The following is a 17,320-nucleotide window of genomic DNA, read 5'->3' on the forward strand; positions in this document are numbered from 1 at the left end:
CAAGCCCATAGTAATATGACAAAGGACTCTGCCACGCTGCCAGTGCAAGGAAAGGAACTGCATCCAAGCAAAATTCAAGCCTCCTCAAGGGACTCGCTCAATTACACCTAAAATTCTCCTCCTGAGCATCTGCTATCCTAACAACTACTGAAGAGATTGCAGGGAGGCTTCCTTTGTTGGCTGCCCAGTATTTATCATTCAGTCAGAACCACCCTTAAGGAAACAGCATTCTCTAAGGTTGAGACTCTCAAAAGCATGGTTCTTACAAACACATATGGAAGTGGAACTTAGAAGTTACATTTTTCTGCAAGTGTTGATTAATATCACAATTCAAACCATACTGTGGTAGTGCATTGTGGTGCTTTATTAGTGTTAGACATGCAATATTGTTTTAATGGACAGAAATTAAAATACTGAGATAACACCGTAATCAAATTAAAGGAGCTGAAGTTGCAATAATGAAACAAAAATAAAGTTTTTCATGCATCCTAGGTTTATAGTTCTCACATGTGCATATAGTTGTGATTCTGTACCATTATTAAATGTAGACAAAGTACCATTGATTGCACAAGACAAAATTAACCCTTAAGGTAGAAATAATGTTCATATCTTTTACAGACTTCCTACATAACCTGGATCTTCAGCTTTTTTTTACAGCATATAATCATAATACAAGACACCTGGAAGCTTCTAAGATGAATAGGAATGGCTCTATCACTTGTAATATACAGTGGCTGCTTCAGTGAACAAATTGTGAAAGGCAAAGTAAATGCTCTCTGTGCTGTAGGAGATCATGACTTTTTCCAACAGAAACAAATCCCCAAACCCTTCATAAACAGATTAAAGTGCTACCTATTGCATATTAAATACTTCCAGTGCCCATATGCAGATTTAGAAGTTATAAATTCCTGAAAATAGTGTTTCGAACTGAAAGTGCTGACAGACCTTTACATCTAGCATCATGAATGCAGCAGCACTATTATCCTTCATCACGGACTTCAAAGAGAGGAAGTTAGGCAACATGCTTCAAATATCATCATTTTAAAATCACAGAGCTAACGCCTCTATCATATCAGCAACAGTAATGGGTACATAAACAGCAAAAAAGCTTACTTTACATACTTAATATAGGACGATATTTTTTCTTTAAAGCTGGAAGTGTAAATAAGCCTCCAGTGCAGCAGTAAACATATTAAGACAAGAGTTGTTTTTAGATGCATCTAAGAAAGGGCATCCTCTAGAGAAAGAAATGCAGACTGGTACCTAATGAGCCTGAGTTTCATTAGGTCCCCACATCATGAAGCCTTTCTAAATGCAAGGCAACATTTTCACAGCTGGAAAGTTACAAATAGTTCCTGATACAGAGCCAACAGCAATAAATGTAGCTATGTATAATCTACGGAGAATGCTACATTCATTAGTAGGTGGAAAACCAAGCTGAACATAAAATACAGCAGCACAAGGTAACATATATAAATATTAAACATCCTTCTTGAATGGTAGAAAGTTAATGTTACTTACAAAACTAAAACACAGCCTTGATATTTGTTCTCTAAAGTAAGGAGAGTACATTGCTATGAGCAGAGATGTTTCAAAGGAGAATTTCCAAGTACAGGGTGTGCACGGATGAACTTTCATACTTATTTTTGAGAGAAGAAACCAAAATAATGCACACGAAATTCTCATCCCTACATTTCAGAGGGCAAGAAAGACTAATTGTAAGTGGCAAGTTATTATAATTTTTAAATGATCTGTCGGAGAATTTACAATTTTGTCCTATTGGAGAAACAGAACTTACTTTGTTTTCAGCACATAAATCACTCTGTACGAAATGTTTTCATTTGAAAGCTGCACGCTCCATCAAACACAGGTGGGATGAAGATGCATTTCAAAAATAGTCTCAAAAACAGAGAAAAATGTTAAAATGTTCATTTTAAACAGAAACTGACAGGTGTGCCATTTTTCCAACGTTGCCCCAGAAGAGCTTATATCTTTAGCCATAGGAGCTCCGTGTAAAAATTCAGAGTTGAAATTCCTGTCTCTTCTGGGTAACTTTACCTTTACCTACACTGAATTTGTCGTTCTCCTCTCCTTCTTGATAAACTGCTGGAAACAGAAGGTGTGTTTATTCACTCACAGATCAGATAAAGACGAGATAGCGCATCCAAAGCTTCACTACATTTCTTCACTAATGCACAAAAATTGATCTTTTCGCTACCTTTAATCTGCTTATCATTCTTTGTATGCAAATATGTCAAATGATCTGCTTTTAGTCAATTATGCAGTTTGATATTCTACATTTACATTCTAAAAGGAGTGATTTCAGAGGCGCTAAATATAGTAGAGTTTCATTTTAATAATTATAAGCTGGCTTGCAAGTGAAAAGTCATTGGAGTGTATTTACTTGTTAAACCCCACTGGTGTGCATGGTTTAATCATCATGGATACTACGCATTGTCTCATGTGTACCAGTTAGTTTGAAAATGACTGTTGAATTCAAAACAATTGCACAACTCTTCCCCATTGACAATATGAGAAAACCACTTGCCTTAGCCAAACACTGAAAAATGTTCAAGAACTTGCATGGAAATACTGAGTAACTGAAATACATCTTGGTGTAATTAGGAAATTAAAATCTAACTGAGTGCAAAACCTAACTTCCAACAGTAAACGTACCATAACTTCGTATATAACCTTTGGCACTTTGAATATATTACAGCAAATTTACAGTCATACAGACCTTAAGTGGGTCAAAAAGACATTCATGTGGTTTACAAGGTACAGAACTTGATTTCTCTTTTGACAACCGAAAGATTTATCACTCGATGAAGTAGGCCTGTTTCTTTGTCTCAAATGACTACATGGGGAGCACTACAATTAGGGAGGGCTTGACTGGAACTGCTGAGGCTCCATCCAGGCAAAATGACCCGCACTGGAGGATCCCAACACAGGGCTGAGAATACTCAAACTGCATGAGTTTTAACACCAGGGGGATGGGAGATAGCTCCTAAAAATGCGAGAAGATGAAAAGAACAAACGTGAAAAGAAGGAGAAAAGAGTAAAGAAGAAAAAGGAAGAAAATGAAATCTGAGAACAATTGTACCAAATTTTTCTTTTGTCAAAGAAGCATATTCCTTTGCTGTCATATAAAACTAACGTTGTCAAAAGTATTCCGGTAGTAGATCCTTTTCATCTCTTCCAGATAATAATTATTTAAGATATTATTAATCTTTGCAGCTTTAAAAACAAAAATATTTTTTACAGCACGAAAAAGAAAGGAATTTTAGGCAACAACAACAGTTTTCTCAACAACAGCTATTACTGCTGTTATGTAAGAAAACAGATCAGGTGTACAAAGAAAAGAAGAGGTGGAAAAGACAGTCATAATTTTAAAATCCAAATCTGAAATATTCTCTGTACCTTTTTTTCTTAATATTTTCTTACTGTTTCACAGCAACAGACAATCCAACTGAGGCTCTCATGAAGGAAATTAAAATCTCCCTACGTTAATATTGTAAGGATTCCTCTCCTACAGTACTTTTCCTTACAAAGCTCATCGCCATATTTAGGCATTTTATTGAATAACAGATACCCTTTTCATCTGTCATCTTACAATTATTAAATGACCAGGAAGACATTTACTACATTCTTTCATTTGCCTCAATGAGAACTGACTTTTAAAGTACTTATAAGGAATACAGACCTTTTCAAAAAAAATAAAATAAAATTAAGCCTAAGTTACCCTAGACATGTTTCAGCAACACAGCCTATTTCTAAAGGCTTATATTTTGTTCTCATAAGTTTAAAAAAACCTGGTAGACATATATATGTTAAACTCAACCTTAAATTGAGTCAGTTCTATATTTTCAGAATTACCATGTATTTTTAATTCAGTCTGTTCATTTCTCCTATATTTTACTGTAGCAGACCTTGACTGAACAAAGTACTCTCACCTTATTCCAACTTTTCTCCCATCCTACTTCTGACTCTATTAACACTGTTCAAAGTACTTTAACATATAAAAAAAAGCATGCAATAACTTCATACAAAAAGATCTGCAAAATAATCCCATGTAATGAGCTCACCACCGAAGTTCAATCATTATACACCAAAAATCTGCATTTAAGTGTAAATTAACTCATTCCCACATGTGCCATTAGTGAAATGGCATGGTATTTTTCACACTGCCATACAAAAGCATACTGCATACAGTACAGCATTTACTCTGCAAAGATTGTGCATCACTGTTTTCCTCTACTATGTGTAAAACAAACTGCATTCCGTTGCAACAAGCCACATTTAGATTTAGTAAAGCATTCTACGCTGGCTTGAAAACAGTGGCCTTAATGGCATGCTGTAATACCAGAACTGACATATTTGCATAATATAAAACAGCACAGGTTATCCCAGCTGACACTGCATGGACAGTGTGGACACGGACACTGCATTCATGTGTGTTATTTACTCTACAGTAAGTATGCTGCAGCTAAATCTGTTTTCAAAAAGGAAAAATAAACAAAGTTATTCAGCTAATGCAATTAAGTACCATTTTGGCAGTGTTACCTGCTAGTGTTTGGAGTTAAAACAAAACAAAACAACTACACAAAAAACTATGCCATAGTCCCATCCTTCCAATGCCTGGAATTTTTTAGAACAAAAAGGAATGAAGAGAAGTCAAAATGTTGAAATGTTATTTCCTTCCACTACCGTCTTCAGCTGAAAGTACCACCAAGTGTCACTATCTTAGCTTTTGGAGAACTTGCCAGCTTTTCGAGAAGGTTCATATGGCACTCTGAGAATACTGGGTGTTTCTTCCATCACTCGTACAAGAAGATTATCAATGTAATCCTCAAGTTCACGAATATGGGTGTCCTTCTTCTTAAGCTGCTCTTTGTGTTTCAGCAGCTCCTGCAAAACCTCTTCGTAGGTGAGGTTCCGGTATCCGGCAGTGGTGTCAAAAGGATTTCCATCCTACAGGTAGGTCGAAAGAAAACAAAACAAAACAAAACCCACCAGATTTTATTCAATAGTTTTTTAAACTGAACAAGTTGACAGGTTGCTTTTCATATATTTCTCATGTACACCTCTGACACAGGACATTTTTCTTATATTATATTCCTCCTCCTTTTACTCTAGAGCTTTTCCCTCCAATATCCCTCCTGGAGCAAACAGCTGGTGATAAGTTGCCCAGTTTGAAATGTTTCCCACACTAACACATGAGGAAAAAAGGCTGTTCTCAGAAAGATGTGCACACAGTTTGCAAACATCTGAGCAATAACCCCAACAAACTGTTAGCGGGTCCATTTGGGAAACCCACTATAAGGTAACATTAATTACAGCAGAAAAAGAGCCCGGAGAATTCCAGCCCTACCGTAACTTTCCTGAATTCTTGTCTTAAGAGAATATTATAGCAAAACATTTACTTAGCTTTAAATGACATCAGCCCTCATCTGTCTTTCATATTCTATTTTTAGTCACCAGCAGTTTGCCAGGCCTTGGCCTCTGAAATATACATTACAACTTCCAATTTTACATTTCAGGTGAAGTTAAGAAAAGCAGAGTGCTTAAGGCAGAAGAAATGTGTACTGCTACAACACCTTGCTGCATTGCTGCTTTCAAAGCAGGAAGGGCACAGAACTAAGCAGCTGAGGAAACAGCAGTGTTTTGCTATCGATTTCTGCTGACTCTGAATGCAGTTATTAGCAAAGATGGGCAAATTGGCCCCTGTAAGAAAGGTCAGCATGCAAACCACAACACTGTAATGTCCTATTCTAAGTCAAGAAGATACAGCTAAGATCTTCAGTGACCAGATAATGAAATATTTGGCAATCTATAATTGAGAAAAAGATTGTTTCTTCCCATACAGCTCCATACTGACATGTTGGCATGTCAAATCATTAACATACGCAGGTGCCCAAGGTTTTCAGTTAAGCCTAGTAAGGAAAGATGGTGCACTGCAAACAGGCTGAAGTACCACAGATCAATCAGCCACTCTCCAACAATTATATTTTAAAGCAGCTCTTCAAATTAGGTGCTTTTAAGGATTTCTCACTGCATTTGAGATGTTTAGTAGCACATTTATGGAGGTGTATTTAGTATTTTGAACTTCTATTATCAAGTTACAGCATTTTACATGATCAATAACTCCCATTTTATAAAAATGTCTACCTTGATGAAATCCATAAATTGGTTACTAATTGATTTCCAACAAGTAGAGAAGAGAAAATAACTTCACTTTGTGGTCATTCTATTTTTAGCACATTTTCCTCCATAAGAAGGAAGCTAAATTTTATCTTCAAAGAACTAGGGGTTTAGGGTTTTTTTTACACATTGGAAAATAAATTAAGACTTCAATGTACAAAATACAGAGTTTGCTTAATTTTCTGATTTGGCAAAGGAAGAGGAAAGAATATGCAATGATGTTTTTAATCATTATATAAAGTATACTGGAAAATTGTTTATAATACATATGCTTTAAAGATGTTTTGCCATACATATGCTCTCTACAGATCTTCTGTGTGAATAACTTATCACAAGAAAATTCTACAATGCTTTTAGCATTTAGAAATAGATATTGTTAAAGGAAGGAGGATTTTAAATGTCCAGTTTGAGTAAAGGGTACTTAAATGCCTATATCCTTACTGAAACAGACACTAAAAATGTAATATAAAACATTAATATTATAGGAAAGTATTAAAGAACACATTGCAAATAATGGGTTTGCTTAGAAGGACTGCCTCATCTGTAAGATCCTAGTGGGGCACAGACTGACAACCAGGGGAGATGAAGGAAGAAGAGTCAGACAAAGCGATGGGCTGGCAATCTCTGATCATCTCCATATTGTTCTAATGAGGAACTCCACTCCGAGGATATAATCTAAACTCCTTTCACATCTTTTGTCCTACTTACTTCATCCTCCTTTCAGTTAATTAGGCCTTAAAGAGCTCATGCTGCCCCTTCAACTGGCTACTGCTCCCATTTAAGCAGTGCTGTCAGAGACAGGTGTTGGCACCAGAGTAGGAGACACACAAACATAATTACTCAATGCGATGCGCAAGGAAGAAATGCAATAAGTTGGTGAGGGCTATTATTGCAGAACCCAATAATAAATTACTTCAAACACCTCAGAAAGCAATCTGGAATATTTAAAAAAAAAGATTCAAATGGTTTCATTCAAAACTATGGTTGTGATACAGTTTCTTCTCCTCCTAATTTGTATTTTGTATTAAATGAGCACCACCTCATAATCCTGCAGCTGACATTTAGAATAGCTGCTACTCCAAAAGAAAAACCATCAAGGATTTCTTTTATCACCTTTAAATCCTTTAAATAAAACAATTCGCATATTATTTCTTAAAAGAATTCTAACGGTGCTTTTACCAGCAATAAATTACACCATTTCCAGTAGCACATTTGCAAGCACACAGAAACTGTAATTACGGTTACTTTACAGACAATAGCTGCAAAGTTAAATCAATTTTTTTGATGTTGTGTTTTGTCAGAGATTAAGTAACTGCCTGGTAGAATTCAGTTTACTATCTGATCAAAGGCAGCATTCATATACGCTGACATCTCCTACCAGTTACTGGCATTAAAAAAACTTGGGTGTTTATAATAACATCAAATATTATTAAAAGACATTTACATAAACCAGCAAAAGCAAATAGTACAAAGTCGTATTTCCCTGTGAAACTTGTTTTCTACATATTGTAAAGATCGAAAACAAACCCACTTTTAAAGATTTGATCTATTCACAGAATAAATTTGAGTAAGACCACATTTTCTTCCAAACAAAGACGCTGCACACTCCATCTGTGGAGTTTGTCTTGTCTTCCTAGTACACATTTTTAGGTACTCTTACAGTAAAAGAGTATTTTGATTAATAACTTTTAGTATTTATTTCTATTTTAAGTGCTTTCTGCAAGGTTGCTCATTTATTATTGTTGTTACCAATCCCTCCACGTATCAGCTCGTTACTTCCATTTGGATGGGCCATCTCAAAATGGTCCTCCAGTCTCAGAGCCTGGCGATAGGAAACACCTGTTATGATGGCTAATGGACAGCTGCCTAATGCAGGGCTCTCACCCGACTGCAATTCTCTAGAGCTATCCGCTATGCCTCAGTGTTTCTTGTTGCTCTCCCTGCATAGACCTAATTTTCCCTTTCTTTTCTACATTGTAATACTAGAGGTTATCCAAATATTTTGCATATCGAGCATAAAACTCTTCTTTATTTCCAAGTTTATTTCAGTTTTCTTATTTCCCGATTAGATTTTCTGGAAATATCAATAGAAGGCAAGGCAAAATCAGAGAATCATAGAAAGCCTTGGGTTGGAAGGGACCTCCAGAATCATTAAGCTCCAAGCCCTCTGCCACAGGCAGGGCTGCCAACTTCCATACCTAAAACTAGACCAGGCTGCCCAGGGCCCCCATCCAACCTGGCCTTGAACACCTCCAGGGACAAAACAAACAAAGAAGCAATACACATTTCCTTATAAGAAGTTAAAAAAGAATACTAGCTCATATTGCATTGGGCACCAGTTAGTTGGTATTTGCTGATAGCTTTCCATAAGGCTTCACAACTCACCGTTGTTTTCCTGAGGTCCTCAGTGCCAGAAGGATTCACGTTAAAACTGTGGAGGAAAAACAAACAAACATCAACTATGCACACTCATTTGACCAAAACTTCTACTGGAAATTACTAGTGAACTGAGGGTAAGAGCTGCACAAGGTATTAATTACGATTTATTTTCCTGACTTGTCAACCTTAGAATAACTAGGACAACATTTGAAATTGGTGGAAACTTTCACATACTCTCTGTTCACAATTTTTTATATCCTTCTGTCCTAAAATCAGATTAAGAAGTGCAACGATAGCACAGATTGGGCTTCCCTAGCAATTTGATTATTTCTAGACGTATTTTATCCTTCTAAGTATAAAATAAATACTTCATACGAATTATTCTGGGAATAGATTCTGGGATGAGGTGGTTAAAATAAAAACACAACAACAAAAAGGCTAAGATTCATTGCCAACTTTCATGGAAGCTGCCAAAGGAAAAAGGTCCTTTGAGAAATTCCACTGAGGTCACCAGGTTCAGTTAGGACTATAAAGTTATCTTGTATTAACAACATTTGCTTTATGCTTACAATTGAGTTAATAAACTATTATTTTATAAACACAGTGATTATCCCACATATCCAGAAAGCAAAGCTATTTCATGATTTTGTTGTGTGGAGATATTTTTCTTCCTCAACTGCAAAAATGGCAGCAGACATTGATAAAAGCAGCCATTGTCAAAGTGTCAGACCCAAGAAACAGACACTGTTCACACAAGTTGATGTAATTATTTGCAAGTCTCCTCAAAAACCAATGCTGCCATGTCTCATGTACTCGCTTTAGCAAGTTTTGAGAGAAAATTAAGTCTTAGAGAAAATGTGCTCAGAATTTGGATATGACTCACCAATAATACTTCCATGGTAGCACCACAGTAGGTATCATTCTTTCACATCACAAAACCTACCATTTACTCAGGTTGCATGCACTGGCTGTCAAGGATGCTGTCTGTTGACAGAGCTTCAAGAAAACAGATCTCTGCCTGGCTGCACCAAACTGGTAACAAGCTCCTATGAATGCTATGACAGGCATTCAGATGTTCATTTCTTTCCTATTTTTCAGGCTAGAGATCCCATCGGCCTAAAACTAATGATTAACTGTACAGTCAACAAGCTGCTACACGAATAAAAACAAATTAGTTAAAAAAATACTGCAATCTATGGTTGAAAGAATAATTTGGAAAGTACAAACTGTACAGTTTTTTTTTTTTTTTTTTAACTTTAAAGGTAGCTTGAAGTAAAAAGCATGTCTTGTGCCCATCACTCTTTGATATCTGAAATTATAAGCCATAAATTTCATGGTGTAAAACAGGAAGAGATATAACATACAAACTGATGTTTTATTACGTCCTTTTATTTCATTTCAAAAATAGTCTTTTGCTCACATACAGAAGTCCAGAGAACCATCTGCTAGACTGAGGATATTAGAGGAAGATTGGATTACATGAACAGTCACAACTAGAAATAAAAAGGCGTCTGAAGGATCAAGGTCTGGCTAACTCCCATTGTACCTGTTTGTAACAGCGATCTGAAGCACTCTGCCTGGAGTTCGCTGGAGAATAGTTTTGAATGAGGGGCTGCATTCATCCGGTATTGTCTAAAAAGCAAAAGGCAGGAACCCTCCCTCACGGTCTGCATTTTAGTTTCACACTGATGTGTCAAACACATGATGAACTTGCTTCATTCATGGCTGCCTTTTGTGATCCGAGAAAAAAAAAATGAGTTAACTGAACTGGATCAAATTAGCTTGGTGAAAACCAAGAATGTCTCTATTTAACGAAGTGTGGCGTTAATTTGGGATATCTTTCTTTTGGGACTGCTTCCTCATGTTAGACAAGATATGGAATAATACGGCCTGACTGCTCAACTGAGTGAGCCTCTGAAAGGTTAAAAAAGCAAAATCTTTCATTGCACTGAATGACTTTCTGTGCAATAAGTTCTGGGACTCCCTTACACAGCAGCTGCTTAAGAGAAAGGGAACAGTTCTGACTACGAAAAGTTACGTTTGAAAATTAGAAATATAAATCACTGGCAATATGGATTAATCTTTTTTTCATCTAAAAACTCAGCAGTCACTTCTGTAACATTGTGGACACTGTAACTGCAATTACAAAAGAGCACATCTGCGTATTTCACATGAAGTAATCTGAATATCCTTGGAAAAAAAAAAAACAACTATTAAACAAAGTATTCACCAATAAAACCCCAACCCTACGAATACTCATATTTTAGAGAGATATGAGGAAATATACTGCTTCTCAGCGAGGCAGGAAGAAACAGGTGCTGAAATTGCATACAGCATGTTTAAGTCAGCCTGTCCAACCAACCAACGTGGGAGCTCCGCAGCCCCGCCGAGCCTCGCAGGGTTTCCTGCCAGCTCCTCCAGCCCGAGGTGAACGTGAGCCGTTGCAGACTCTCCCAGCTGCACCCATAATTCACTGTCCAAGAGCCCTGTAATACCTTGAAAGAACATACTGTAAAATTATGAATGCATGCAGTTGGGGGAGTTGCAGATACTGTGTATTGAAATTAATGAGAGTAGGGTTTGGGTTTGTTTTTTTTAATTTAATTTAAATTTCATCACAACATTACATCCCTGATGCTATTGCTTGACTTGATCATTTGATTACTTCCATAGATCACAGAAAACACACCTCTAGCACTACAGAACATGAACTGCACAAACGTGGTGCTCAGGGACATGATTTAGTGGAGAGCTGTTAGAGTTAGGGTAGTATGGTTAGGCTGTGGTTGGACTTGATGATCTCCAAGGTCTTCGCCAACCTGAGCAATTCTATGATCCTACGATTCTCCCAGCAGCCCTCTTCTTGACTTCGTAAGAGCAATTCTGAATTTATCAATCTAAGCAACCATATGAAATCATGTCATTTTTTAACCGTGTTACAATCCCAGCACATAGCCTAGTTATAGTCCTGTCTCTGTTTTTTCCCCAGGGCTTGACAAATTGGCAAGAAACTTTTGCTATGAAAGCATAAAAATATGTTCACAGCTTGAGAAAAAAAAATTCTTTTTGTTTTTAAAGAGCAGTTCACTGTAAAAGTGACTGTAAAAATCTGGCATCGCGGGATTTTGTAATTACTGCTCCTCAATTATGCCCATACTAAACTTGCTCAGTGCACAAGTGAAAAGACGTTTCTTTTCTAACAAACAGACATTCTGCCAACTGCCCCTGAGAACTGAAGTCCAACTGGCTTTCTCTGACTCATGCATCCTCATTAGCACTGTATAACTCCCAGGTGTTACATCTGACCCTAGTGCCTGCTCATTGACTGTATCAGCCAACCTACACAAACTGGCTTGTCCACTCCTCTTCCTGCTCACTGAGAAGCGCTCATCTACCTTCCTACTCCTGTTTCCTTAATCGACCCAGGGAATCCAGTCACTTTCTATCTCTTCTGCTAATCCAGACAGGTTGGGAAACCTTCCTCCTCCCCCACTGCTGCCCATTAGCAGTCTCATGTGCCTCTAGGTCATGTCCCGGGTCCCAGATCAGAAGGCCCATGGATCTTCTCTTACAGCTAATAAGCATTCACTCACTCTGAGCACCTTTAAGAAATTCAGGAACTAATACAAGGAGGTAAATCACATTGGCAAGCCTGAGGTTGGAGAAACAAGCTGCACTGAGATCATAAGGTGGTTGACCACGCGAGCCACTCAGCTTCTGCATCCCCTCTAGCAACCAGAGGTAAAATAGACTTATCCAGCCTAGCACAGAAGTTAGTCATGCCCCCATTTCACTCATGTGGGAATCCAATTATTCTCCTTAAGAGTTCCTTCATAGCAGATATTTTTACCAAACTAAATCCTATCCATTTTTTTTCTTTTTAATTACAATTGTTTCTTTACATTTTTTCACTGAACAGTAAAAGCTTGTTAGAATTCCTGGGGTTTACTAGCTTGGATTTCAACTTTAGTATGTGAGACGAGAATACTTCCCTGCTACCACATTGCTGGGGGGAGAAAAGCAACAAGAAATACATCTAGTATAAAATAATATTGGGGACAGACATACCACAACTGATTCTGTACAGCGTTTTGGATGACTACAGCACTGAGCAGGTAAGCACCATCTGGTTATCCTTTTTTAAGACGAAATGTAGCTCAAGTATCACAAGCACCAATTTACAACTGGAGTTTGTAATTTTGTCTCCTGAAGCTGAATGGTAGTTAAAAATTCAAGCATTGGATCTAGTGGCTGCTTAAATATTTAGCTTCTAAATGCCTAGAAATTAAAACCATGTTTTTAAAAAAATCTTTCCTATAACTGATTTAAACATTTTTAGTGCCTGAGCCATTTACTTTGACAACATAATGAATGGGAGTCAAATTCCACTATGCTGTATGGAAGTCATATTTTCCTAAGGAGCAAAAGCTTTTTACTTATCTTTCGTTACTCACATTAGTTATGTGAGCACTGTATTGTATGGTATTAGAAATTAAAGCTAAGAAATTTACATTAACATTTAATACTCCAAATACCGAAATCTTCTTTGTTAACTTGGCATCTTGAGAAATATCCAGCGTACTAACTTGCTCAGTATAAGGCTTTTCTTTAATACAGAACGTCTCTGTACAGGTAATTAGCAAAGCTGTACCGTGATCATTTTCTATTAGAGTCTAAAAATTCTTCCTCTTCCCACTTCTTGGTCTTTGCACTTACGATTCTTATTATATTGCTTATGAATTTTCCTTTCGATTATCACAACACACACCAGAAACCTGAAATATTAGGATGCAGTTTATGTTATTACCAACGTAATAGAAAAACAAAAGAAATGAATAAAATCGCCTACAGTTAATGAAACTCAGAAACTTAGTTTTCTGTGGAATATTATTAGCCTGCTGTGTCTGGCAATGCAGACATCACTTTATACTCGAAGAAGGAATGACTGTCATGTCTGGCAGCTGAGCAAGCATGGAGCAAGCACATTACCATTTATTTCCCAATCAGATTCTGGGGAACATCACTTAAGACACTTCACTACATAAATTGTCCTGCTGTCAAGACGTGTTCCAAGGCCTTCTGGAGTTTGTATAACCCCATGAGGACACAAAAAGAATATCATTTTGTGTTGCTATCACTCCATTTTCTAAATATTACCATGATGTCCCATGCCAAGAGTTAACTGCACTAAAAACTCCAAACTTTGAATATAAGATACACTTTTACTGCAAGCCATTTGTTCCCAATCTATACACATTCTTTACGCACACTCCTTTGGAAATGACCTGTTCATGAGCAGACTGCTGCACTCAGGAGCCCTCCTGATAGCAGCAAGCTCCATGAAGATGAAGAATTCCCAGAAGTCCTGGACAACATGCACTTCCAGGAAGCAGCCTTTTCTCCTGTGCTTCGGGTACATCTCTAATTTAGTGCAGTAAAAACACCACAATGCAAATATATAGAAGCACAGCAGCTATCAGATACAGAACTTGAATGATTTTACAAAAATAATATAAACTTGTTAGGAAGAGTTATACTAACTTTACGATGGCTAGCAATGGTAAAGAATCTCTGGCAAGACCAACATCGCACATAAAGCCAATGCCTTCCGTAACGGGAATAATTAAATCCATTAGCATGCTTATCAATAAATAATCTAATTTTTTATACACTGGCTTTAATCTGTTCCATCATATTAAGCAGCAAGGTGTTAGAAGTCAGTACTCTTCACACTCAAATGCAGTATCACTCTGCCTTCTCGTGCATGAAAGTGGACACTGAATGAGAGCTGAAGAAAGCAGAAGTGAAGCAAACCTGAAATATTGAACATTCATAACTGTATGCACCAAAGAAACTGCTTCTAAGACTAACAGCAACACAAGATGACAGTACTTAAAACAATACAGCTCGAGCACTTCGAAATTGCATTGTTTTGCCTGAAATGACATATATTTTGAAAGAGCTTTCCTGTGTTTTTTTCTGATGCATTAAATAAATTAAAGATGATACAAGAGCACAACTGACATGATGCAGCCATTCACAAATCTGTGAGGAAACTGGGAAGCAGATATAAAATGGTATGTGGGATCCCTAATCTGTGCATACCTGTAAATAACTTCATTTAAAAAAATCATGAATTGGGACCCACAGCAGGCTGGCAGCTGGTTCCAAGGTTACTGGAGACTGACCAGGGACCTGGAGGTGTGCAGGGCTGCATTTGTGAGCTCTATCAGATGGCCAGCCCTCTGTTTGCAAATATTTAAGTATCTTTAAATAATGGATCGTGTACTTGCACACTGTTGGACGCATTACTCATGTAAGTTCACTCATTATGAGGCATCTAGATCCAAAAGTGATCTACACAGTGTGCTCAACGGAACATTCATGTTCAACAATGTTCATAAACAAAAACAGTTTTATATAAAAGTTAGCATTGTAAAGCATTTAAATATTTCTGCTTTTATTAGGCAGCTGTGCTATGCCTAAAAAACTGATGAATTATTTGTCCTCGGGAGACCACTAACAATCCTCTACACTAAAGGCTGTGCCAGCACCTCCACAAGAAGACTTTACTTATAGAGATGTGTGAGCCAACCAAAAAGAACAACGACCCTGAAGTACGACTTTGTATTGAATATTAAGAAAATGGCTTTGAATGCTTAAAGAAATAGCACTAATTCTTAGTTCCTAAAAAGAAAGAAACAAAAAATCAGTTTTATATTGCTTCTGCATTTATTAATAAAGAAATTAAATATAACTATTCAGTATTATTTTTAAAGCAAATAGAACCAGCAGCAGACTCCACATGATAGATGTTAGATAGATTATATGCCTCAAAGCCATTCAAAAATGATTTCACACAGCCTAACGTGCACCAACAGACAATTAAAGGTTAAAAATGTTTTGTTATTCAGCAGGAAGAACTTCTAAAACAGCGTTCCTAAAACAGACTTAGAATCTAACAAGAAGTGATTGGTGGTGAAGTCAGAAGTACAGAAATACTAATATTACTAATTGTAGAAATACTGAGTATTTCTATGATCTCTCTCCAGGAATCAACTGCTCCAACCCATCCTCGTAATGTAACAAATAACATGATCATTGATTTGTAGCAGCTTTAGAAAAGACTTCTTTATTTTCTCACCACGTGGAGTAGTGGTCTTTCCAAATCAGATGCTAACAGTCTTAGCAGCACAGACTAAGAATCCTTGCATGACTTTTCTTTGTTTTGTAGATTCCTGCTTCCTCTCACGTACCGGTATTATGTTTGCTTTAATGAATTAATAAGTACTAATAGTCTACAGAATAATGAACTGCCATACTCTATCAAAATTCTATCTAGCAATGGTCACATGACTAGAAACATGGGAAATCAAATTCCAGTGGTGAACTGAAAAAAATGCTTTTATTTCAAGATAAAATTCTGAAGAGGACAGTTCACCTGATGTCATTTTTTGACTAAGAGAGAAATATATGCCAAAGTGTGGGAACAGACTTCATTTCTCTAGCAAGCAGAGCAACGAACTCTCTCCACATGTGTACATATATCGATATATACACACACTCATGTTCTACACATAGAAAACAAACCATACAGACACACACATGCATATATATAAGATACACATACACACTCTACATATAATGTTTTGTAGAGAGCTCACACCTATCAATCCAGATTCCCAGATCTGGAATTTGATCAGACTAGTAACAACCTGTCAGCTTTAAATATTGGACTATTTGTTTCCCTGTGTCCAGTGCCTAAGATCCTGTTAATTACCTAAACTCCCTTTCTGTAGGTCTTGTTAATTACCCGTCTCCTGTCTCAGTGGACCTTGTTAATAACTTGTCCAATCTCTCTAAAAAGGTCCTAATAACACATTAAAATTAAAGATGCTTTTCTTTTAGCACTTGTCAAGTGGTGTAAATTGAGAAATTTTCACATCAGTTTATTAGCCTACTGTAGTGTATTTTCCTAAACATAAACAATTTCTGAGAAATGATGCACAAGGTTTGGTCACTGCAAATAAAAAAATCTTTGTTTGCAAGGATTACTGTCAATTTCTGCAACTGTGTTCAATACAAAATCCACGTGGGTACTGACTGCAAATTAACCACTTGAAAGCCAAGACAACAAAACTAATTGTTAGTGAATGCTAATGATTTAAAGACGTTTAAAGATAATGGTAAGCTCTGCTGGGGAGCTCTCCCAGCCTGCAGTCAGTGATGTTATGAGCTGCAGCTCTGCACATAATTGTTGCTTGGTCAAGACTATCCAACCACATCAGTTCAGACAGACTTGATGCGAGACCCAAGGCCCAACAAACTTGCTGAAAAGCTGCTTTACAATGTTACTCACTGTATAGAGATATCAGGATCAAGATATGCATGGCCACACAGCTAGCAACAGAAGAAACTATGTATTTTCTTCCCACCTTGGGAAGAACTGGGTTTTCTTACCCGTGCATTAAAACACAACCTCATCCTTTTACCTACAGTGATTAGAGATGCTGCTGCCCACCAAATGTCCAATCTGTCCCTCTAACACAGCCATTTTGCAGAAAGGAATGCATGTCTACATCTCTGCTGTCTTAATGCTGCCCAGATTCATAACTTCTGCTATTGACAGAGGTGGTCTATTGCCTTGATAGCAAATCTAAAACAACGGTGACACAGCAACAAAAACATTTAAACAAAAATGTATATCCACGAGTTCTATTGGTTTTCTTTTGCACATCCA

The 17,320-nt window shown here is 37.1% G+C and overlaps 1 protein-coding gene across 1 annotated transcript in view; it reads right to left on the reverse strand.

Annotated features, from left to right (window-relative positions):
- Positions 1-341: 341 nt before the first annotated feature.
- Positions 342-17,320, reverse strand: part of RAB11FIP2 (RAB11 family interacting protein 2) — a 32,539-nt gene continuing 15,560 nt past the window's right edge. The window contains exons 4-5 of the mRNA XM_421784.8: positions 8,587-8,632; positions 342-4,971 (exon numbers count right to left, since the gene is read on the reverse strand). Of these exons, the coding sequence (XP_421784.1) occupies positions 4,744-4,971; positions 8,587-8,632 (274 nt within the window). The 3' untranslated portion in view covers positions 342-4,743. The remainder of the gene's footprint in view (positions 4,972-8,586; positions 8,633-17,320) is intronic.

The sequence above is a fragment of the Gallus gallus genome, chromosome 6 (genome assembly GCF_016699485.2).
Source record: "Gallus gallus isolate bGalGal1 chromosome 6, bGalGal1.mat.broiler.GRCg7b, whole genome shotgun sequence".
NCBI lineage: Eukaryota > Metazoa > Chordata > Aves > Galliformes > Phasianidae > Gallus > Gallus gallus.